This window comes from Embiotoca jacksoni, unplaced genomic scaffold (assembly GCF_022577435.1).
Source record: "Embiotoca jacksoni isolate LCO1_2020_lvr unplaced genomic scaffold, fEmbJac1.0.p SCAF_20, whole genome shotgun sequence".
NCBI lineage: Eukaryota > Metazoa > Chordata > Actinopteri > Embiotocidae > Embiotoca > Embiotoca jacksoni.
Genome location: NW_027185341.1, coordinates 5,104,559 through 5,128,648, shown reverse-complemented (window position 1 = coordinate 5,128,648; position 24,090 = coordinate 5,104,559). Strand labels below are relative to the sequence as shown.

General features: G+C 43.2%; 3 protein-coding genes across 6 annotated transcripts; 1 reads left to right on the top strand and 2 right to left on the bottom strand.

Moving 5' to 3' along the window:
- Positions 1–181: 181 nt before the first annotated feature.
- Positions 182–3,525, bottom strand: znf668 (zinc finger protein 668). The gene is made up of 2 exons (XM_069155838.1): positions 3,439–3,525; positions 182–2,792 (listed from the first exon to the last, which is right to left on the bottom strand). The coding sequence occupies exons 1-2, from the start codon at positions 3,491–3,493 to the stop codon at positions 748–750; spliced, it is 2,100 nt and encodes a 699-aa protein (XP_069011939.1). The 5' UTR covers positions 3,494–3,525; the 3' UTR covers positions 182–747.
- znf646 (zinc finger protein 646) lies at positions 3,074–11,288 on the top strand. Of its 4 annotated transcripts, none has more exons than XM_069155833.1 (4): positions 3,074–3,215; positions 4,983–7,762; positions 7,992–9,071; positions 9,895–11,288. In XM_069155833.1, exons 2-4 carry the CDS (start codon positions 5,169–5,171, stop codon positions 10,793–10,795), a joined length of 4,575 nt encoding a protein of 1,524 aa, XP_069011934.1. In that variant the 5' UTR covers positions 3,074–3,215; positions 4,983–5,168; the 3' UTR covers positions 10,796–11,288. The 4 variants fall into 4 exon arrangements, with proteins under 4 accessions (XP_069011934.1, XP_069011932.1, XP_069011931.1 ...); XM_069155831.1 differs by lacking the exon at positions 3,074–3,215 and adding an exon at positions 3,518–3,604; XM_069155830.1 differs by lacking the exon at positions 3,074–3,215 and adding an exon at positions 3,570–4,181.
- Positions 11,289–14,125: 2,837 nt separating this feature from the next.
- Positions 14,126–23,207, bottom strand: LOC138202108 (tumor necrosis factor receptor superfamily member 12A). The gene is made up of 5 exons (XM_069155846.1): positions 22,538–23,207; positions 18,457–18,555; positions 16,944–17,087; positions 16,271–16,319; positions 14,126–15,685 (listed from the first exon to the last, which is right to left on the bottom strand). Exons 1-4 carry the CDS (start codon positions 22,617–22,619, stop codon positions 16,279–16,281), a joined length of 366 nt encoding a protein of 121 aa, XP_069011947.1. The 5' UTR covers positions 22,620–23,207; the 3' UTR covers positions 14,126–15,685; positions 16,271–16,278.
- Between the last annotated feature and the right edge of the window lie 883 nt (positions 23,208–24,090).

Here is a 24,090-nt window from a genome sequence, read left to right as displayed (position 1 = left end):
AGTTTCTCACTAAATGATGTACTGACGTGGCCTCCGTCTTATGTTTTATGCACATCTCCCTTAACACACTAAAATATGCACAAGAAATACTGCAAACCCTGAAAAACTAGGAAAAATAGCAAAAAGTACAAGTTTGTTTTGCAAACAAAAAAAAACAAAAAAACAAACAGAACAAAACCAATTTTTACACATTACATATTTTATTGGTATAAAACTGTAATTACTCTGACTGAATACTTTGGAATACTTTGTTTAACTTGACAATTTTTATAATAATTATAGCATAACAGTATCAGATGACACTAATAATTACACAATTACAAATTGTTCCAACAAGAAAATGTAAAGGACAACCTGCATGTAAAAAACATGATAAAAACACAGATTTTACTGATGATTTTACAGTGATCATTATATACTGCGTGTTTGCAATACTACACTTTTATGAAGAGATTACAACAGATAAGACAATTTCATAGAAGGGTACTATAGTACAGTAAATATTTTAAAATATGAACATCATATGGAACATTTTTCCAATAACATGGCAATAAAGAAAACAACAACAAAAAACAATGACCAAACGCTACCATTTTACATGAAGAAGCCTCCGTTTTATGTAGGTTATTCCAAAAAAATAACTTTTTTTTTTTTTTTTTTTTCCAAAATCAGGCCTATCATCTACAAAAGATTTAAGGCCAATGGCTAAGTTACTGCCAAATTAAAATGATAAAACTGTAAAAACATTTAAAGTCCCTCTTCTTTGACTAAGTACTCCGGAAGAGTCTGAAACGCAGTCACAGGCACGGTGACTGGAACCGTCAGAGACATGGCGCTGGGTTCAACCGTGGAGGGAGACGCCTCACTGGGGGGTGGAGGAGAGGGGAGGGGGTCCGTGTGAATGATGTTTATGTCGCTGAGCTGCGGCGTGGCCGGCGCCGCGTCCGCGTGAGTCCGTAAGTGCTTGCGGAGGTAGGCGGCAAACAGGAAGGCTTTGCCGCAGTGGGGGCAGCTGTGAGGTTTGCTGCTGGAGTGGATCTTCTGGTGTTTACGCAGTCCAGACTTGTTGAGGAAGCCTTTGCCGCAGCTGCTGCAGACGTGCGGCCTCGGCTTGGGGTGCTGCTTCTCGTGCTCCTGCAGGTCTGCCAGCTGTGCAAACTCTGCGTGGCAGGTTTCACAGACATGGGAGCCCAGTGGCACAATTTTGGTAACAGACGAAGTAGTCGAGTCAATGGAGTGTAGATTTTCGTGGGCCTGGACTTCATCCCACGTACCAAATGTAGCAACACAGTGTGTACAGGAGAACTGCGGGAGAGTTGTGTGGGCTGTAAAGCCTGAGGCTGACCCGGCCTCGGTCTCCTGCTGCTGCTGCTGTTGTTGTTGTTGTTGTTCTTGCTGCGGCTGTTGTTGTTGTTGTTGTTGTTGTTGCTGCTGCTGCTGCTGCTGCTCAGTCTGCTCAGCTAGGTGAGTTCTTTCATGTTTGCGCAGGCTTGAAGACACCACAAATGACTTCAAACACTCCTCACATTTGAACGGCCTCTCTCCAGAGTGCACACGGCGGTGCTTGTTGAGGCTGGAGCGCTCAGCAAATGACTTGTCACACTCGGTGCACGAGAAGGGCCTCAGACCTGTGTGGACGAGCATGTGGCGCCGCAGATCCCAGGATGCTACAAAGGCTTTGTCGCAGCTCTGGCATTTGTACGGCCGCTCTCCGGAGTGAACGCGTTCATGCACAGCGAGATCAGCCGGCTGCCGGAACCTCTTGGAGCACTTATCGCAGGGATAAGGCTTGAAACCCAAGTGGGCTCGCTGGTGACGACGGAAACTGGAGGGGTCAGAAAACATCTTGCCACACTGTGGACAGAGGAACGGCTTCTCACCAGAGTGTGTGCGGAGATGAGACTGGTAGGAGGACAGCTGAGTGAAGCCTTTGCCACACTGCTCACACTGATAGGGTTTATTCTGGGAGTGAATGCGTTGATGGCAGGCCAGGGAGGAGGAGCGGGAGAAAGCCTTGCCACAGTCTGAGCACAGGTACGGCTTTTCTCCCGTGTGTGATCGCTCGTGGTTTTTCAGGTCCTTCAGCTCCGTGTACGTTTTTCCACACTCGTCGCAGGCATACGGCCGATGGCCCTGATGGTTCCTTCTGTGTTTGCGGAACACCGAGGGATCGGCAAAGCTCTTTCCGCACTCGGCACAGAAGTACGGCTTCTCTCCAGTGTGAGAGCGCATGTGCACCTTCAGCTTGGACAGGGTGGGGTAGCTCTTAGAGCACTGACGGCAGGAGTAAGGACGCTCTCCACTGTGCTGCGTCATATGGATCCTCAGGCATATAGCCTGCATGAAGGCCTTACCGCACTCTGTGCATACGAAAGGTTTCTCCCCGGTGTGAGAGCGGCTATGGTTGCGTAGCTCTGTGGGTGTCTTGTAAGCCTTGTGACAGTCGGGACACTGAAAGGGGCGCTGGGCTGAGTGAGTGCGCTCGTGCTTTGAGAGTTGAGCCTTGCTCGAGAAGGTCTTCGTACACTCGGAGCACGGATGTTGCTGCTGACGTTCCTTTACGTGTGCCGACAGCTTGTGGCTCCGCAGTGCTGACAGACTCTTGAAAGCCTCTGTGCATGTCGAGCATTTGAAGAGGGGTTTGGCTTTTGGAGGCCTGCCTCTGCCACGTTTTTTTGCCGGCTGTTCCTTCAGCAGCTCTTCCTCTTGTTGGGTCTCTTCATCCTGCACAGGAGGGGTGTATTGCTCCACAAGAGGTTGCTCCACAGGCTGAGGAGAGGCCATCTTTATATCTGCAATGACATGATATTAAAAAAAGACATGTTTGTAATAACTATGTGAATAAACAGATCATTATCAGTATTAAGATAAGAAGAATAATCCTCCACAGACATGAGGCTGCAGTTATAAATATGGAGGGCAGCTCTTCAGTGACACATGATGAATCAGAAAGAGAGAAAAAAAAAAAAGAGTTTAGTCCAGTCACATAATAACAGAAATATGTGGGAGTGCATTTAATCACAAAATGGCTGGCATTAGGACCTCAGGGGACAATAAGCTAACCGCTTTGATGCCAGAGGAAGTTGCCGATGCAATGTCAGAGATCAACTGCATGAGTGTCTGACATGTGCCCGACCGGAGGCGCACACACACACACACACAAAATCAAAGCTCTCCCGGCAATGATGCTATAAGCGAACAACCGGACTCGATATGTACGTACACATTTTCTCGCTAGCTCGCTCGCTAAACATTTTTTTTTTTTTTTTTTTACCTAACTCAAAATGGCTGGCTTTAGGACCGGCTGCACCGATTCACTTCGACATCGTCGTCATGACCGTAAATATACGGTTTGGATTCAGCTAATATTAGCCGCCTTTTGCATCTTGTGCGCATTACAAGAAAGAGAAAGAGAGAGAGAGAGAGGTCGTCCCTTACCAGACTCGGGGGCATCAATAAGGCGGTCGGGTGAAGCCTCGGTGCACGGCTTCATTTACTGCGAGACAACCGGAGGGATCGCTGTTGACTTGTCTCCGGGACGGAGGGGGGGGGGGGACGGGGGACGGCTCTAGGACCATGATGACGACAGCTTTGGGCAAGACAAGTGTGCAACAATTTAATGCGTTTAACGATAAAATATCACAACAAATATATATATATGACACGTAGGACACGTATTAAGACCTCCTGGTGAAACACGGCAGTCCCAGTAAAGTTAATCGGATTATATTATAAAAGAAAAACGTGGTTGTCAAACTGGAGCGCAGATAATTGACTGAACGGTCCTGAGCGACGTCGGCTAATGTCGCTATTTGAAGCTGCTAATTTAAGTTACAACAGAAACCAGCATCAAAAGAGGGAATAGTTTTTTTTGTTTTTGTTTGTTTGTTTACCTCGGGTGGTTGTTTGGTGATTTTATTTTATTTTTTTACTTTGACGCTCGGGGCTCCGCACACTTTTGAAACGTCGCGGACGAGCTCACCGACTTCGTGTTTCAGAGGGGACGTATTTCTCTGCTGCACATTTCCTGTTTCCTAGCAACAAGAGCAATGTGGAAATGAGGATGGAAGAAAAAAGACAATTGGAAAAAAAGGGGGTTACCCTTTACATCAAAATACCGTTTTTAAAATAATGAATGAAGACGTATCCTCGAGGCTCGCGTTGAACCGGTATTTCTGAAGGTATTGATCCACATTCACGTCCCGACGCAGCGAGTCCGGATTTAAAACGACTTAACGGATTTTTTTTTTTTTTTTTTTTTTGCTGCAATGTTTGTTTAGCTAGCACGATGATGCTAGCTGCTAGCCCGCTAACGTTAGCTCGCTGCTCTTGTTTCCAAAATGAACACTTCGCTGCTCCCCGACACCGTTTTAATAAACGCGGGTATGCTCGCTGCGGGGTTTTGTTTGTGTTTTTTTTTTCGTTCGTAATGTCGGAGATTGTACGTATTTGTAGTTGGGAGGCTTTCTGTCCCGGTTTATTGACATAGCGCGGTCAGCTAGCTGACCGGTGCAGAGATGAACACGTCTCGGGATGTTTATCATTTCTAGACAACTTCCTTCAGCGAAATAAGTTTGATGCTGGCTGCCTATTGCATTCAAACTAACACGTGTTGGTTTTTTTAATACAGGTATATAACCTATAAGTGTTTAAAAATATATATATATATATATATATATATAAAAGTATTGACTTTAACAGATTTGCATCAGGGATCAACAAAAAGATGATAAATCCTCTGACACGTGTTGTTGTTGTTGTTGTACAGGTTTGATTGACTGTTTCTACTGGAGGATGATTGAAGAAAAAAAAAGTGAATTTAACTTTAGCTTTAGGAAAATAAATTGAAAAGTTATCTGCGGCATTCTTTAATTTCTAGATGACTTCCTGCATAAAAGTGTTTTGTTTCATACGTTGTTAATGTTTTTGTTTTTTTTATTTTTTTATTTTTTTATCTCAACTCTTCTTCTGTCCTCCAACAGCTCAGTTGGACTGCTTTCCCCAAACTCAAGTCACTCGCTGGTTCTCGACTCCCTGGACGTCCCCTGGACCTCGCTGTAAAGAACCGTCTTCTTTTTACGTGGACAAGAAAGGCATCTAATGCATTTCTTGTCCAGCCTGTTCACACACTTTGTGTCTGGTGCGCCTGATTCAATCGTTGGCTTGTGATGGCAGTGCAAGACCCTGGCAGAACAACAGGTTTTCCGTGCAAACAATGTGGCATCGTATGTCCCAACATGCCGAGTCTGCTGGAGCACATGGACGCTCATCTCCAACGAGAGGAAGAACGCAAATTTAAATGTGACGAATGTGGACGTGGTTACAGGCATGCTGGTAGCTTAGCGAACCATAAAAAGACTCATGAAGTGGGTTCCTTTCAGTGTAACATATGTGGCAAAGAAAACTCTAATGCTTTGGCCCTGAAGAGTCATCTCAGGAGCCACACTTACCTGAAAAAGTACTCCTGCGCAGAATGTGGAAAAGCTTTTCGTCTGGCAACACAGCTGGCTACGCATGAGAGGGTTCATCTTGCCAGGCGAGCAAAGGAACGGTCATACAAGAAGGTAGACATGGAGTTTTCTTCACATGAAATTGAAGATGATCCCCCACATCATCTCAGCGAGAACTCAGCCAATGTTTCTACAGAAAATAGCCCGTGTGAGGACAAGGCAGAGGGTATTTATAATACACAATCTGACACCTCTGATGATGCTGCAAATCGGCCATTCAGATGTGATTTATGTGACAAATCATACATCCACCATCGAAGCCTGACCAATCACAAAAAGACTCATCAAGTGGGAATGTTTGAGTGCACAGTGTGTTTTAAATTGTTCAATAACATGGCTGCTCTCTACAGCCACCAGAGAACTCACAAGGCAAGAAGCGAGGGAGACCTCGGTTCGGTAGGCGGATCGTACACGGGCGCACCGGTGGACCAGTTTTCACCTCAGAGCCAGGATGCTACTGTAAATTTTTGCCATTTGTGTCAGGTACTTTTCTCCAGTGATGAAGAGTTCCAGGAGCACATCCAAATGCACAACTCTTCATCGCTGTCATTTGGGCTTCAAGAGACTTTGTCAGAGAACCACAATGTATCATATGACAACGGTATTGCTTCCCCCGAGTCCAATTTTTATTCATCTCCGATAAACAATTATCCTTCAGTATCATTAATAGATAATCATGGCGGCTTTGATCAGCCTCAGGACGAGATTAGAAATAATGGCCATGTATACTCAGACTGCCCCAATAATCAAACCCCATCTTCCAATAGTACTCAGGGAGAACCCTCAGTCCTGGACACAAACAGTCCTCCTCTGATGCCCGCACAAAACGCGGGCAATGCAACTGAAATTGAAGAGCCTTTAACTGTAGATTCTGATGAGCGTCCCTTCAAGTGTCAAATCTGCGGTAAAAGCTACCGCCACTCTGGGAGCCTCATCAACCACAAGAGGTCACATCAGGTCGGGATTTACCAGTGCTCCATCTGCCGGAAGAGTTACCCTCACCTTGCCGCCCTCAAAAGTCATCTTCGTCTCCACAAAGGTAACCCGTCGTCTTTTAACCTCAACACCGAAGGAGACTGGCTCTCCTCCGAGCCTCTGACTCTGGACAACCAGCAGGGCTGCTTCTCCTCCCAAGACGAAGACGAAGAGGAGGAGGAGGAGGAGGGCGAGGGCAGCGCTCCCCCTGTGCTTGGTATGGAGCAAGAGAACAGTGTTGACCACAGCAATGGAGCATTGTACCACGAGCAGTTTAATCAGGACTTTTCCCAGCATCTACCTCACAATGAACACCTGATGCAGAGGCACATGTGTGCAGACTGCGGTGAGACATTTGCAGATATTGCAGGGATCAAGTCTCACAGTTGCCCACTGCTACAGCAGCAACATGACACTACTAGAGGTGACTATGACGGCAGTTTAAACGTCCAGGCCAGTAACGGTCACTGTGCCATTGGAAATCCAGAAAGTAATGCAGACTTCCACGGTCTGAATGGTAGCCACAACCAAAGTTACTTTGAACAGAATTTCCATGAAAATGTGAGCAGTGATCAAATAAATGGAGCCGGAGAAGATGATAACGCAGATGAGGAAGATGATGATGACGGAGATCTTTATCAATGCTCCATATGCGGCAACAGCTACACCAGCATGAGAGCCCTCAGGAGCCATCTTAGAGGGCACACGCAGTCCCACGGTACTCCTGTGAGCTCGGGGCCTTCTTCCATGTCCTCCCACGAGGAAGTGAAGGATGATGAGTCGGGAGAGATGATGATCTGTAGCACATGTGGGGAAAGTTTTGCCAATAGGCAGGACTTGATTACTCACCAGCTTCTACACAACGAGGACCAGGCAGACCATTTACACATGAGCAGTGATCTTAACGAAAGCAAAGAGGACGCACAGAATATCATCTGTGGCAGCTGTGGCATCTTCTGCACCAGCTACCATCACCTTGAGAACCACGGCTGCACTGCTGAGAGGAAGGACGAGTCGATGTGCAGTAAAGAGGAAGTGAAAGTTAACGATGTTGCCCCGCGAGATGACGCAAGCCTCCTCAAAGAAACGGGTCGAGATACTGAGGATCGCCAGTACAAGTGTGATCAATGTGGGCGGACGTACAGGCACGCAGGCTCCCTCCTCAACCACAAAAAGTCCCACAAAACAGGTGTTTTCAGATGTCTTGTCTGCCAGAAGCGCTTCTACAACCTGTTGGCCCTTAAAAACCATCAGAGATCCCACTTCGACGTTAAGAGGTTAGCTCAAGCTAGAATCATTAATACATATTTGACACGTATTCTGTTGCAAATGATTAATGATTGTTGTAAATTCTAAATACCCGCGAAGCGAATGAAAAGCAGTTGCCTATTTAGCATTTCTTTTGTGTCACAGTTGTGTTTTGCCATCATGACTTTCCGCCCTGTGTAAACCGTTCTCTATTTTGCCATACACACATTTAACTGTATGCCTTGTCTCCTCCCACAGACATACTTGCCATGAGTGTGGGAAAGCCTTCAAAATTCAGAAGCAGCTCTTGAACCACCTGAGAAGGCACAAAGAGAACCAAGCCAAAATCCAGGAACTCAACAGCCAGATCCAGGCCCTCATGCAGATGAATGGGACCAGGTCAGAGGGAGGAATGCAGCCCTTGACTTCAAATGCCAATCAGGCTCTTTCCGCCACCCGGCGTTGCAAGCAGCTGCCTCAAGGGAAAGCAGGAAAAACAAAGTTTGAAGCCTCAGTTAAATCAGAAGTAACAGGCGAACAGCGACCTTTTGCCTGTGACCAGTGTGGGCGCACTTATCGCCATGCAGGAAGTTTGGTCAACCACAGAAACTCCCACAAAACAGGTGAATATTATTGTTCTGTTTGCAACAATACTTACTCTAATCAGCTCGCAATGAAGAACCACTTGCGCACCCACTTTGCATATAAAAAACACTCTTGCCAAAACTGTGGGAAAGGCTTCAGAGGAAAGAAACAGTTATTAGCTCATGTCTGTGCAGACCTCAGAAAGGATGCGGCCGGAGGCAGGAGGGGCCTGAAATCTAGAGCCTCGAAGTGTAAGGAATGCAAGCAGGCCTTTCTCTCTGTTGAGCAACTGGAAGCCCACACCTGCAACGGACCTTCAGGCAGCAGGGACGCGCCGTCAAGTATGTCTTCAAGTAAAGAGGCGCGGCCTTTCACATGCAACATATGTAACCGCAGCTATCGTCACGCAGGCTCGCTGCTCAACCACAAAAATACCCACAAAACAGGGCAATTCAGTTGCAGCTTCTGTTCTAAGCCCTTCACCAACCCCATGGCTTTACGCAATCACACGCGCATCCACACGCAGAAGAAAAAGTACGTGTGTCTCACATGCGGAAAGGCCTTCCGCCTCGCCAGCATCCTACACAACCACCAGAGGGTCCACAATCGGATCATGAGTCACTTCAGCTGTGCGGCGTGTGGGAAGAGCTTCCAGGGCCGGTCTGGCCTGAAGAGGCACCGCTGCCGCAGAGGTCAGGAGAACACCATCCGACCTGGAGTCCAGCAGTCAGAGAGTGGAGACAAGTGCTTCACGTGAGTTACTGAGGATGATAGAATTCTTATCAGTCATCATTGTGTTCCTTTTTTTTTAGTTTTTTTTTTTATCATTCTTCTACTTGTTTTACAAAGCTGGCATGACCTTCATTTTGAATGTGTTTGAATTCATATATTTTGGACAAAAATCTGACTGATAAATTAGCCGGACTGATATATTGTTACATATTAACTTATTGATATATCTGCATTTTCCCTGGTTTATATGTAACCAGATATGTCAGAACAGAAATGACTGACAAAATGTAAATTTGCAATAGTAAATAAACAGTATCAGTATTACAAAGTTCATTAGAGAGTATTGACAAATGAATTTTTCAACTCTAAAATGTCCTATTCAGCACATATATTGGTCACAAATAGGGCTCGGTATTGGTCAAATAATTTCAATACCGGTACTGATGATTTGACTTTGATAGAATACTTTTTTCAATAAACTCTTTTATAAAATACATTCAAAAAACTAAAAAAAACTTACATTACAAATTAAGGGACAAGTAAACACTACGGCTCACTGATGCTGATGCTGATGATATTTACTGTTGTATAAACATAGCAAAGCAAAGTTCTGCATTTTAAAAACAACACGTGGATGTAACCCTGCTACGGAAGTTTGAAGAATGAGAAAGTGTTTTTTTGATACCAGGCAGCACCGAAGAATGTTTGGTCGCTGGCATAAAAATGTTGAAGTTTGGTACCCGGCCTTCGTGCTTTATAGTTTATAAATCATTTACTGTTGGTTTAAGTTATCTGGATTGCAGTGTCTTATTAGAGATTGAATATGAACATGTCCCTGCTGCAGGTGTGACCTATGTGGGCGCTCCTACCGCCACGCCGGCTCGCTCCTCAACCATAAAAAGACGCACTCCGAAAGCCTCCACCACTGCACCTTGTGCCTCCAGACCTTCCCTGATCCTCTCAGCCTGCAGATACACTCCCAGATGAGGCGTCACTGCTGTCCCGAGTGCGGCAAGACCTTCTGTCTGGTCGCACACCTGCAGAGCCACATGGAGGTGCACTCCAAGGAGCGGCCCGTGGTCTGCGGCCTCTGCCAGCAGAGCTTTCCCAACACAGCCAGCTACCAGGAACACCACGACATGCACCACATGGCTCAGGGCCCCTACGAAGAAGAAGACGACGTGGACGAACCCTTAGACAGCGACCTCTGCTGGGACTCAGGAATAAATCAGTCTTTGGGGATGGGTGGCCTGCACAACCAAGCTCCACCCCCTCTGTCCCACATTCCGGGAAGCATCACCAATTCACAGAAGAGTAACGACACTTCTGCCACAGAGGAGAAGAGCCACGTCTGCGAGCACTGCGGCCGCACCTACCGCCACGCCGGCTCCCTCCTCAACCACAAGAACAGCCACAAGACCGGCTCCTTCTTCTGCTCCGTCTGCCAGAAGGAGTTCACCAACCTGATGGCGCTCAAGAACCACCGACGCATTCACACGGAGCCCAAGCGCTACCAGTGCCTGGAGTGTGGAAAGGCGTTCCGTGTGTCCACTCAGCTCATATGTCACCGAAGGATACACACCAAAGAGAAGCCCTTCGCCTGCCTGCTGTGCGACAAGAGCTTTTCCAGCAAGTCCAACCTGCGGCACCATCAGAAGATGCACCAGAACACCCAGACCTACGACTCCTCCTTTAGCATGGATGCGAACTCATTCATGGACCTGGACATGGGGTCTTTCCTATAAAATAGTACTCCAGAGCATACAGGAGATTATGTATCTGTTATTTATCCCTCTATCAATAATTGTAAAACAGTATTTTATTTTATTTTTTTTGTGCAGAAAGTGCTCCTCAGTCCTTTGACAAGATGCACATTTCATTACTGACTTCCAGTCTTACCTCCTCAACAGATGGCGACATCGCTGCAAAATCTCCAGAAGGTTTATCGGTCAGCTTTTAGTAAGGCCTGAATGTTTCTCATGAACAGACAGGATCCACAAAAAACCGAAAACCGGGCGTGTGATGAAAAACGTTAGTCTCCGCTCGTTCCTCAATGACAAACCAACAAACCAACCAACCAACCAAAGTGAACCGAAAAGTGCAGCCCAGGTCCACGTGAGAACGTTAACACTGATAACACGTTTCTGTAAAACAGTACTGTTCTAACTCTTGCTATGTATAATTGTGTTCAGTGCCTCTGTAAGTTCCTTAGGAAACAAAATATACAAACTCTATTTATCTCTGACTCGTTTTGTTGGCTTCGCCGTCAGTGTTGGAGGACTGCTCGCCTTCCTTTGGGACTTCACGTAGGGCAAGCCTGTTCTTTCCAAGTCAAATACCTCTGGGTGTCCGAAGGTCAGTGGCAAAGTGATTTACTGAAATCATATTATCACGTAAATAGTTGTACCGCTAATAATATTCAAGATCACGTAGAGTGACATTGTATGCTAAAAATGGATGTATTTATTAATTTATTCCTGTTATTTTATGTGCATATTTTGTTAGAAAACCTTTTTATGAATGTTGTAAAAAAGGAAAACTTGTCTTCTAAAACTCATGTAGCCTTTGAGGAACTTCTCATCAGTCGATTTGTAACTCATTAAATCTCGGTTACAACATGCAGGAATGAATGAGCCAAGGGATGGCGTGTTATTATTGGCAGCACTCAGGGTAAACCTTCAAAAAGGAACATACCTGATGCGGAAAACATTGTAGATAATCGGTTTCCAAACTGAGCATTTTTCTTTCTTTTTTTTTCACTTGTGCCATTTCAACACGTTTATAATTTGGCTCGTGATGCTCGTCAGTCACTCCAACCTTTAGTTGCAGCGCCACTTGCGGTGCACGCTGCATTTCATGTTGAACCTTATAGAAGCATCAGTTATGTTGAAGTGCCAGTGCCTAAAATGTAAGTCGATTGTAGCAGTTTAATGTGAACGAACCTCCTCTCACTGAGCTCGTTAATACTGTTGATTTTATATCCTTTCTTTTTAAAAAAAAAAATTTTTGTCTTTTTAATCTGTGCACATCGTCACTCACAGACAGGGAAAACATCGTGACGCGGACTATAGAAGTATTGCAACTGCGAGATGAAAGCGGGTCCATTTTACTTTTGTCTAAATACATTTGTTTTTTCCTCAGAATTTCTCTCTATGAATTTAAACTATAATTTTAAATATGTGCTCAAAACGCCTCATTTCTTATAAGCACAACTATTGATACGAACTTCACGTTGCAGCGCGTAAGAGTCGGTAGGATCCAGCGGTGAGGTTGGAGATTGCAAGCAACTAAAAACAGCTAGCCGCGCCTTCCCCTTCCAAGCGCGTAAGAGGATCTACGGTTGCTGCAACAAACGTGAAAGTTTGATTCCCGAGAATCAGTGTTTGGTTTGTCCCCTCTGGGCTACTGTAAAAAAAACATGGCAGTGCAACATGGCACGCTCCGTTGAGTTGGACCGCGCTGTAGATTTGAAGGGCTCAATTTGGGTAACATTTTCCGATAGATCGTCTCGTCTCGTCCCCCCCCCCCCCCCCTCCCTTGAGAATCCTTCACACTGGTCCTTTAAAGGACAAACCAGTTTCATTTTCACTCTACACATGTTCTTGAACTGCATAATGTTCTGTGAAAAATGTGCAATTACTGACTGTTTGGTTTTGTTTTGTTTTTTTTAATTATTATTTTTTTTTTTGCCAATTAATGTGCCTGTTGTCCTTTCAGTGGTTTCTTTTCACAAATCCGAAGTCAAGCAGAAGTGCACCCATGGCCTTTGTCTGAAATTCTTTTCTTTATGCCTTATTCATTGCATTTCATGTATGAATATGTTTGGCACTGGTCAGAAGTATAAAATACCTCGAAAGCCCCGAGTACCTAACAACGGCTACTTGATGCCTCATGCAGCTTAATTGTAGAGAACACACTGTAATCACACACTCTCGATAGTTATTAATTATATGACATTTAGGCAGGACAAGGAACCAGTTTGATGCTTATATTTTGTAGTTTGAAGAGGCTGTTTTCTCTACGACACGGTCGGCTCTCTGCGGTTTGTTTTATCAGATTTATATTTGCACATGTGTAGATGAAACTTGTAGCCTACGGAGGACAGCAGGTCTTTTTTAAAATGATCCAATCAGTTGTTTGTTGGGATGTTGACGGACAGCAAGTCGGCTGTTCGATGTTAACCTCAGCTAGTTTTTGCGAGTTGTAACATTTTAAGCAATATCTTGGAAGTGTCGTTTCAGTGCATGAGCTGAGCACATCTCCTTTGTTCTGCCTCACAATGCACGAATGCAATGGTATCGGTTACAGCAGCATCGGATTCACAATACTGCCGCGAGCATTGAGAAAGCATCACTACTCACTGTATGCCATTTAGTTACATTTCAGACCCTGTGTGTATTAATTATAATGATTTTTAAGATGACCTCACTGTAACATATTTTCGCCTTGGTAGCCTGTAAAATGACACGTGCACATTTGAGTTAAAATTGTAAACGGACTTATTTTTGTACGACTTTTCTGTTCTCGTCTCCTGTGGCCCCGTAACATCCGCACGACTCTGTTATCGATCACCATCACAGCCTGGTATTGTGGCACGTTTGATCTCAGAGCAACTGTAAATATTCGAACGAAAACGTTGGTTGGATCCCTGTACATTTACGCCAAGATTTTTTGTTTTTTCTTTCAGCAGGAAAAAAAACTGCTAGATTAGCTATTGTGTAATAAAAAACAAAAAAAACAAAAAAAAGCATATACCACACGTTCTGATTTATTGGATTTCCAGTGCTCAAAAAGACCTTCCCAGTATTTCATTCATATTTATATAACTATTTTGTCACTCTAAAGCGTAGATTTCTACTTCTTTGTTAGAGCTTAGAATAGCCTTTAAGAAAATTATTTAAAGAGTAGTTGAAATTAATTAAAAGACTTGGAAAATACAGTGTGTTTGTGTGTTGTCCATATTCTTGAAACCGATCATCATTTATATCTATTCATTTTGAGATATAGAAGACAAAAAGTTACAGGAATGAAAAATGGAGCAGTTATTGTAGGTTTCAGATGAATTCTACCAACAGTTGGAATGAAAGTTGTCAGTTTTATTGTGAAAATACATTTGGTACACAAAGCAGTTTATAAGAATTGCATTAAAAGTAAAAGAAGCCAGTGCATGTACAGTATATACAAGAAGAAACAGGAGGCAGGAGAAAGCAGAGTTAGTTGTTGCTCAGTAACATTGATGGCTGGCCTGGTGGAAGTTCAAAAAAAAAATCTTCACTGGAGTCCCTTTTAAAAAAAAAAAGTGCTCGTCTCTCACAGTTGATGCATTACAATACTGCAAGATACTTAGAAATAAATAATATAAACATCTTTAAAAAAAAATAAAAAAAAACCACAAGTATCTGTATGTTAAATGAATCCAGAGGGCAAGAAGTTCACCCACAAGCAGGCAGGTCCAAAATATAACCTGAAACTTTGTGACAAAATATCACAAGAATTCTCAAGAACCATGTGTGTGTGTGGTGGTCTGATAAAAAAAAAAAAAAAAAACATTTTACACAAGAAAAAAAAGTGAATAACAACAACCCTGTCCACAGTGGTGCTTTCTGGTTCCAACTAAATTACGAACAGACTTCACAATCACAAACATCTTTCCTTTTGTTTTGTTTTTTTTCTCTCTTTGTGGTTCTGACGAAAATTTCAGAGGACAAGTTAGCTGTGATTGTGAAGCTCCACCTAAAACACTGTAGGTAATTTTCTTCACTACAGTACATTCCTCGCAGCATTCCCACATGTTAGCAGTTTGGGATTGTGTGTCTAGTGTTTCAAGCATCCTGTCCTGCAAGCACTGGGACAGCGATGTGAATTCAGGAGTTGTAACCAGACAAAACTCAGAAAACAAACAGTATCGTAATGACCTGCAACAGAGGGTCTGTGGTAACAGTGCATGAGTACAGGTTGTTCCCTTAATCAACAGCTTTTATCACTGCATCAGGCTACAAAAAGACCAGGTACATGGAGGTAAAGGCAGGGACGAAGGCTGGACTACGATTCGCCTATAAAAGTAGCTACATTCAAATGGCCTTAATGTGCCGAACAGTATGTCTCACGTGATTTATCTCTCGGAGGCTGTTGTGGTAGATGACCAGCAGGTAGGCCCCGTCTAACCCCACTGAGCAGCAGGGGATTAGACTGCAGCCCAGCTGGCAGCCGTAGCTGTGTTACATTCACTGGAGTCCTGCCGGACGCGCGTGTTATTTCTGAATCAAACGTCCGTTAAAAACCACAAAGGTCTTCCGGGTCAAAATCTCTGTTAAGAGGAACATGAAGGGCCACAAGTTCTAAAGATGATACCGCTAGTTGTATAACTCTGTTACTATTCCTACACAGGTGTAAGAGCTGCTCTCTGCAAGTCCTGTGGTCACCGGTGGACCTACATGAGCATGAGACCTGAGCACATCTCGTCACCCAACAGTCTAATAAATTAAAATGGTCCAAATCTGGCCGAGGTGCCCCCTCCTCCCCTCCCCCCTCCCCGCGGTCAGAGTGTGCAGCTCGTCGTCCAGGGGTCCCTCCGCCGGGCTCTTAAACCAGTTGCTCCTTGGTTCTGTCACATCTGTTTCCAGAGGAGGATGAGGCTGTGGAAGGCCATGACAGTGATTCAGAGCTCCTTGTAATGCAGTCGCATCATTGTAAAATATGAACACTTGAAACTTTGATTTGCATTTTTTTAACCGGGCAAGACCAATATGGAGTTTTCAAGGTATTGTAAAGCTGTTGATGCTTGATTTGACGCTAAAGTGGTTAATTGTGATCAAGGCTTTTATTATGGAGAACTAAAATGTGCTTGTGCTTCATTTATTAACAATGTTTAGGTCATCAGAAACTAATACATTTTATATATATATATTTTTTTTACAAGTGAAGGTTGTGTTTGTTTTTTTGTTGTTGTTCTTTTAACAAACATTTTTGTGTCAGAATTTGAAGTGTGAAAACTGCCACTTCCCATAACCACATGCATTTTGTTTATACGTATTTGAAAAGTAATTTTCCATTAAAATGCATGAAAACACTTGAGAGATTTACAGTGTCACCCACACACTGACTGAAGTCATTCATATCCGCCCCTCTCTTCCATCAGAGGTTTGTAGCACTGATTAATCAGATTCGTTTATTGGTCGACACTTATTCTGCCGTTACAATAAAGTAAAAATGATACTTACTGAACTGTTTAAGCTTGATAAAGTGGCCCCGTAGTCTCTTCAATGGGTTCTGTAAAAAAAAAAAAAAAAAAAAAAAATCAAGAAAAAAATGAGCATTTTTCCAGAATGGTGACTGCTTTTTTTAATAATGAACCTTCTTTACAGCGGATATTTGTCAGCGGGAAAGTGCAGGTGTTGCTCTGTTAATCCAAGGCCCTGACAATATGCAGCTAAATGATATTCAGCCATCAAGTATTCAACTGTTTACTGTGGAATGTTAAAAAGGCTTCAGTGAAAAAGGGCCTGTTGTCTGTCGGTACGACTGAACAGACAATAAGTTCTATTCTGTGACATTTCTGATGGTTTGTGACACAGCAGCAGACTCTTCATACTGAAACACTGAACCAGGAACTGCTTTACACCAGGGAAACTGAACACTTTATTAACCTCAGAGTCGTCTTTGTCATCAATACCGCATCCCTGAATGCAACACAGATAATGCTCTTTCTTCAAGAATTACTAATGTTGTTGCCACCTCTGAATTATTTACTACAAAAGTGAAAAAAAAAATATATATATATAATAACACCTATATAAATAAGACAAAGAGGAAAATGTGTGTAATTTTTAAACAAAAGTAATACTTGTCGTATACTTTCATGACATAACGCTGCGTCTTCCTCGTCAGTCTTACCGCGTAGAGGTCGTTTGTGCGACTTGCGTCGATGCACCATGACCCCGATAATCAGCGCGGCACCGACCAGCACAACAGCCAGCACTGAGAAGCTGGTGATAGCTGCCAGTTTCCACACATCAGGCGTCACCTCTACATATTTACCTGTTAAATAGTACAAGAGAAACTTTAACTGCAACACTGGGAGAGAAAATACCAATGGATTTATTAACCAGAACCGAAAGTGGCCCCGGTTTGTACCACACATGTACCACCATTACATTCAAGTCACAGAGCCGAGCATGAAGCTGTTCTAATGGTATTTACAGAATAAAACCTACCTGGATGGAAAAATATCGTGTTTGTCTCAAGTGTTTTCTCGTGCAGGCGGCCGCAAATGTGTCCTTCCTCTTTTTGTAAAACACAAGTCAAATGGTATATAAAATATTGGAAAGAAATATCAATACATACCAATATGAATGACAAGACAAGAATGTGAATTTTTGATTCACATTGAGCGAAACTCAACCCAGCATCACATGTTATACACCAGCCAGTCCACTAGAGGACAGTGTGTCAACGTCCCGGCCTATAAGCGGGAAAAACCACGCGGTCGGGAAAATATTTTTTTGAAGAAATCTGAGTCACTTTCTCGTGTAGTTGAACCAAGCGACAACCAACAATCATGTCATCCATTGGTTTGTAAACGGCCATGATGAAGCCTTGAGTTCATGTTTTGGCCGTAGCCAGCGGTGTGGACCCAGAAGTTACCATATTTGGACGAGATTTACCAAGCGAGCGGTGGATCTGTCTCAATCTGATTGTAAACCTGACGATGCTACGTCCCGCACACCGATAGCCGTAACCAGACTGCACCACAAGCCTGTCAATCAAACTGTCCCCCGCTCCCCCCCCCCCCCCCCCCCCAAAAAAAACCCCACATCTTTTTGAGGCATATTTTCTAATTAATGACGGGATTATTTTCAGGACGGCCAGAAAACTAATAAGGAGCAACTTTAGCTAAAAACACCGACATTACTTGTAGGGAAAGAAACAAATTACCGTCGAATTTTATAAGACTTCTTGAATGGGAGTCAATAGAGCCAGAGGCTTTTTGGAGCCAACCTCTAGTGGCACTCGGTGGTATTGCAGTTCAAGGCACTTTCCGCATCAGCTTCATTTTTTAAACCCGGAAACTACATCCACTTTTATATACAGTGTATGAGTTGATCCCTGGGCTCCTGGTCACATGAACGTGCATCTGCTATTTACGAAAAGGTGATGCCAAACCTCCCACTCACACACCGCCCCCTAGTGGATTGAGGGATGAATTACATTCTGACTAATGAAGGAACTAATTTCTGGCTGCTATCTCTGTTCAGGCAGGTTAGAAAGTTGCTTCAGCAGGTTTTTTTTTTTTTTTTTTTAATTTTATGAAGAATCAGCTGCTTAACTCTGTGACTTGAATATAACTTACATTAAACCACAATAACGTATTAGTAGCTGCAGGCTGGTAGAAAGTTGAGTGTCTTACACGTGTTGCAGGACGGAGTCTTTGGGTACTGCTTGCACGATGCACAGGGCACACAAAGATCCACATCTGAGTTCCAAAACTCGGAGCTGCCACACTGACCTGCACACAGAAAAGCAGTTGTTTTTTTAGTTAACATGTAAAAGATACACCGTGGAGGGTTGACAGCAAAACTTTTTAATTCATTTTAGAAAATCTTATGATGCAGAGGTCAAATTTGAAGACTTTATTGTTTTTGTTTTTTTAGAAACCAACCAAATTCCTGCTCGCTAATACAAAGTAAACAAAAACAAAAACAAAATTGAAATAACGCACAACCGGTGACTTGCAGGTGATGTTAAATTTAGATCAGCTGACACACGGGGTTAACTTTTTCTTCCTCTTATAAAATGAAACTGGGAAATTCCGAGTGCACTGATGCAACAGCAAATCCAGTCACTTGGGTGTGTGTGAACCAGCAGGCAGACATTGCGCTGTGTGAAGAGCAGGATGTGTTCTCACAAAGTGCGTTGTACTTCCTTTGAATTGTTTTTGCTGCTGTGTACACGTGCGACTTCCAGAGAATAAACGAATGCGCGTGCGAGAAATGACATGGTACAGCTCGGACAGAAAATGCCTGCGGACACAATGGAAAGCTTCATTCTCTTTTTTTTTTTTTATGTCCGCCACACAGCTGAACAATTGGAGCTGTGCACTTCCCAGAAGATAAGGGAGGGACGAGCCTGTAGGTGTGAGACAATGTGAGACAACAGAAAACCCCAGTGTGGAGAAGGGAGTTTGACATCCCGGTTTTGTTTAAGATGAACTGATACCCGATGAAACAGAGGATATTACAACCTCTACACTTAAAAAGTCAGCCAAATAACAATGAGTGAAACAATTGCAGACAGGATAATATAACAAGGAAACAGTAGAGTAAAATGATAATGATCAGTCTTCCTTCTCTGCGTCACACCTCTATTTGCATGGACGACTTCTTTTTATGTCCACGAGCTTAACTCATCATCTGTGGTAACTTTCATGAGAAAACTGAAACTTGAATCATCACCAAGAGGCGACTTAAAACCAGAGTAGGTAAATGAATGTGTGGGAAACTGCAAATATTTGTGACATGAGGCTGACACACCCACACAAAACAGTGTAGGAACACACAAACTGAGAGCATAAAATGGAACTAGAAACCAGATGTGACCGGGTTCCAAATAAATTAAATAAGGAAGTAATATCCGGACATTGAATAAAAAAATAAATGTGATGTGCAAAAAAAAAAACTTCCTGCACTCTTTTCAGTCTTTTGCATCCCAGTTTAGGTGGAGCTGTGCAGCAGTGTCATGCAGTGGTGGATAAAGTGTTCAGAGCTTTTATTTGAAAGCATAAGTACTACCATGTGAAAGTAGTAAATTCAAAACTATGCTTAAATTATAGTACAGTCCGGTGGGACACAAAGTAAATCTGAGGGAGAGATGTGAGATTATAAAACCCTGGTCTACACTGCTGTGAATATTTTTCTAATTGTTTTGGCCTCTTTTCAACACGCAAACAATGTTTTAGGTAACTCAAATTTAGATTTTTTTTTTTTTACATTTTTTTTTTAAACAACTTCTAAAAGGCCGATTTTTTTTTTTTTTTTTTTTTTAAACTTCTGTTTCTATGTGGACCACGTCCCATCCAACAGGGAGGTCACCCATTAATTTTGTAGACTGCTGTTATGAAGTCTCACATTCTGAAGTTCAGAGCAGTTTGGAGCCAGAAGTGACCATATTAGGACGAGGTGGGGAGGAGCAAGCAGTGAATCTGACTTAATCTAATTGGAACCACAAGATACTAGGAGCCGGACTGCACCACAGGCCTTTCAAACAGACACACCCCCAAACGCATGATTTTGAAGCCTAATTTCGAATTAATGATTCAAAATAATCTTTTGAAATGGACTGCCAGAAAACTAATAAGAAGGAGTGACTTTAGAAACAACACTATAATAATGTGTGGGAAAAAATGATTGACTTTGTATTTCATGAGAGAAGTTGAATGGGAGTCTATGGAGCCGGAGGCTTTTTGGAGCCAACCCCCAGGGATCCTCAGTAGTATTGCATGACTCGAAAGCTATGTCCACTTATGATCTGCGCATGTGCCTGAAACAACAACAACAACAACAACAATAGTGGATACATATTGGTTTATTTCATTTGATTAGGACTATAAATTGTAATTTTACAACTTAAATATAAACTAATAAATAATTGGCAACTATTGATTTTGTTTTTAGGTCATTACCGCTAAAGGCCTGTCCGTGTAATCCTTTCAAACAGTTGTTTAATGTCTGTAGCTCTGGAGGGAGCTACATAACCATGACGATGTCATTGTGATGTCATCTGGGTTCAACCTTTTTTTTTTAAACAAATATTTAACTGAAAGTCTGTGTTACAAACTGTGTGGAAGCTTGAAGTTAGAGATATTTGGGTATTTTGAAGGTATTGATTTGTCTAATACAAGATGCTGATAATGAGTTCCATTGTGGGAAATTTTAGGAACCGGAAACATGGGGGTGTGAAAGTCAGGGTATTGCTGCCTTTGCTGCTTAAATATAAAAATCTGTCGCATTAAAGTCCACTTCTTAATGCAGGCGCAACAGTAAATAGCCTGATCTTGCCCTTGCTGCAGGCTGCAGGTGTTAAGAGAGTTAAATCTACAAATGCACACTGAACCTCACTTGGGAAATACATCACATTCATATGATTTGTCTCATCACTCACAACCAGAAGAAATCCTGAGTTAACTTAAACTCCAGAACAATATGCAGTGCAATGCAGTTCCAGTGCAGGTCATTATTAAACCAGCTGCAGCCAGAAGCCACCTGCTCAAAAAGTCATGTTTGAGGCATTTTGACCTCAAACTCTCTGGTTCAGTTCCAGCCACATGCTCAGGCCCTCAGAGACTCTCCGTCCTCCACAGCCAGCCTGCCTGCGGAGCTGGACTGACTCATTTTATAGCCATGGTCACAGTAAAAATGTGTCATAGTATTCGTAAGCTTTTCTTCTGATGATTTCATCCCCACATCATCCAACTGGACTGTAGGGTTGAAAAAACAAAACAACTGGAAGGAACTGAACCTCGACCCTTGGGTGACCTTTGTCCAAACTCAAACCCCAGACGCAGCTTTTGTTGCTCACAACAGACAACAACCTGAAACTCCTGATGACATTTATAATGTTACAACTATGTTCCTAAAACTACGACATCAAGAAAGACATTCTTCTGTTTCAATTGAACTTTTCCTATTTTATTCTAAACTTTTTACACATTTCATGAATGGCATCTTGCACTACCACGGGTGTTTCTTGTGGTTCAGTAGAATGTAAAATCTGGGAAACAGGAACAAGTTTGGAGACAGGACCATGGCAAGACTCCGCACCTCCTCTGACAAATGCTGTTTTTGAGTGTGGGGGTGCTGTCCTATTTGTTAGAGGGTGGGTGGATCAAAAGCTGATGACCAGATGTAGAGATTTCAAAGTAAATCAAACGTGTTTTGCGTTAAGTTTGATTAAAAAAAAAAAAAAAAACAACATTTGGTTACTGAAGTGCCTGAGGAAATTGCCCTAACACACATTTAATTATTCAAGATTTTCTGTTCTTGGTGTAATCTGAGTCTGGTGTTTTCCACTGGGATGAAGTCCAAACTTCCAGAGGGTTCTTAAAACAAAGTCCAAAAACTCTATTTTTTTTGTTTTTTGTTTTTGTGGGACACTAAAAATGCGTCTTTGTGCAAAATGGACACAGGCGGTGCACCCTTCCCATGTGGCCTGTCCTTCTCACCGAGGAGCGCGGATGGATGAGGTGAAATAAGGCGATCGGAATGCGGAACCGGTGAGAAATGCAGCTGGTAAAGGAAGCGGCTCTGTAAGCAGACCCACTATATGTGACTACTTTACGGTGATACCAGAGCACCAGACACATGTACACAGAAAACAAGGCAGCGCTTGCTTATGAATAGGAACGGGACGAAAATAGAACCATCACTTAATTACGTCTACGTTTGTAAGTCTTGATTTGACTTTAAAAAAAAAAGAAAAGTTGTTTTACTTACTTTTCTGCGCGCTCACACCGTGGAGACTGGCCACTGCCGCTATAACAAGTCCACACAGCGCGCAAAGAGCGGTTGAAGCCATGATGTCTGCGGGTGGAAAGCTGCTCGCTGTCGGCTACACAATTCCCGAAAGTTCATCTGATTAACAATCCGTGCTGGTTTTCAGCATGGAAAAGCGAGCATCAGAGTGAGTCATACGGAGGAGTCTGCGCCTTGTTTTAATAGCGCACACACCCACGCTAACAGTTCAACTCCTATGAGTCATTTCCTATGTACTGTACTGCTCGGATTCTCTGAGCACTCCCCGACTCACAGGAAACTCCACGATCAGAGTGTGCGGTTTGTTTCACTTCGAGTGAAAGTTTCAATTTATACCACCCCAGGTATGAGACTTTCATTACATGTATTTCATATTTTATGGTCAAACCCAGGAGCTTTTTTTTTTTTTTTTCTCCTCCAGATTTTGTTTTTTTTCTACCAGAGAGCCTGTGTAGTCTGGACTTAATAGTGTTCTCATTGTTATTACCACGCCTGTCGACGTCATTCCCAGCTCCGTGCCAAAAAACACAACTATCTGGCGTGAGTGTGGGTCCCATACACAGGAAGAAAAAAGAAAAAAGAAAGAGGAGCAGCAGCCCAGGCAAAAACAGATGACATTCACAAGATCTGCCTTTTGAGCCTTTTGGGAAAGTCTGCCCCGAGTTAAAAGCGAGATCATCTTTATGTGTCCGCTTGAATGCCCTCTGTACAGCGCTAAAAAAAAAAAAACTAAAAAAAACAACATACCCGAGATGGCTGGAAACACACATTTGAATAGTGAACGTCCCTGACGCAGGGTGGTGTTATTGATGTCTGGGGCTGGGTGTAGCCGCCTGCTCCAGCACAAATATGCAATAACAAAGCCAGTGGACGCATGCCTGCAGAGCTATCAGGCTGGCCCCTGTCACAGCATTGTCTCATCTGTTAATGAAGACCAGCGGTTACTACAACATCTGTGCTCTGTGGCACACAAATATGCACACAGTGAAATCTACTCATTTATTTATGACCGGTTGTATACATTCATGAATGCAGCCCTGTTATTAAAAACTATCTTTTTTTTTTTTTTTTTTGCATCATTATCGCCGATTCTTGAGTAATTCTTGACTGTTCCCAAATGCCTGATAAACTATATATTTTCACTCTTTCTCTCTGCAACCTGGAACTGTTTTATGTGCTACATGGTGCGAACTGTCTTTCCCACAAGAGCTAACGTCAAACAGACGCTAACCAACCTCCCAGTAAATAGTTCACATCATCAGATCAGAGGGGGGAAGGGGGTTTTATTGGCTCAATTTGGTTGGAGGCATGTTGTTACACAGATGTTTTTGTACTCGACTGTCACGACTAACCTTTAGGAAAGCGGTCTGAGAGGACCTGGAGCAGTACGGCCCACTAAGGACACCCATATGAGCCGACTTTCCACTGGAGTGATTTCATCAGTAATGAGGCAGTATAAGCTGCAGATGTTGTGTCGAACTCTCCAACAGGAACCATGGCAACAGGATGAACAC

What these genes read in the sequence shown, in the direction of transcription:
- znf646 (XM_069155833.1), top strand. Translation starts at nt 5,169, where the DNA reads ATGGCAGTGCAAGACCCTGGCAGAACAACAGGTTTTCCGTGCAAACAA. An exon ending in TCCCACTTCGACGTTAAGAG is followed by an intron (nt 7,763 to 7,991) that starts GTTAGCTCAAGC and finishes CTCCTCCCACAG; the next exon opens with ACATACTTGCCATGAGTGTG. An exon ending in AGTGGAGACAAGTGCTTCAC is followed by an intron (nt 9,072 to 9,894) that starts GTGAGTTACTGA and finishes TCCCTGCTGCAG; the next exon opens with GTGTGACCTATGTGGGCGCT.
- LOC138202108 (XM_069155846.1), bottom strand. Translation starts at nt 22,619, where the DNA reads ATGGCTTCAACCGCTCTTTGCGCGCTGTGTGGACTTGTTATAGCGGCA. An exon ending in CGGTGTGAGCGCGCAGAAAA is followed by an intron (nt 18,556 to 22,537) that starts GTAAGTAAAACA and finishes TTCTGTGTGCAG; the next exon opens with GTCAGTGTGGCAGCTCCGAG. An exon ending in GACTCCGTCCTGCAACACGT is followed by an intron (nt 17,088 to 18,456) that starts GTAAGACACTCA and finishes ACTATTTAACAG; the next exon opens with GTAAATATGTAGAGGTGACG.
- znf668 (XM_069155838.1), bottom strand. Translation starts at nt 3,493, where the DNA reads ATGAAGCCGTGCACCGAGGCTTCACCCGACCGCCTTATTGATGCCCCC. An exon ending in TATTGATGCCCCCGAGTCTG is followed by an intron (nt 2,793 to 3,438) that starts GTAAGGGACGAC and finishes ATGTCATTGCAG; the next exon opens with ATATAAAGATGGCCTCTCCT.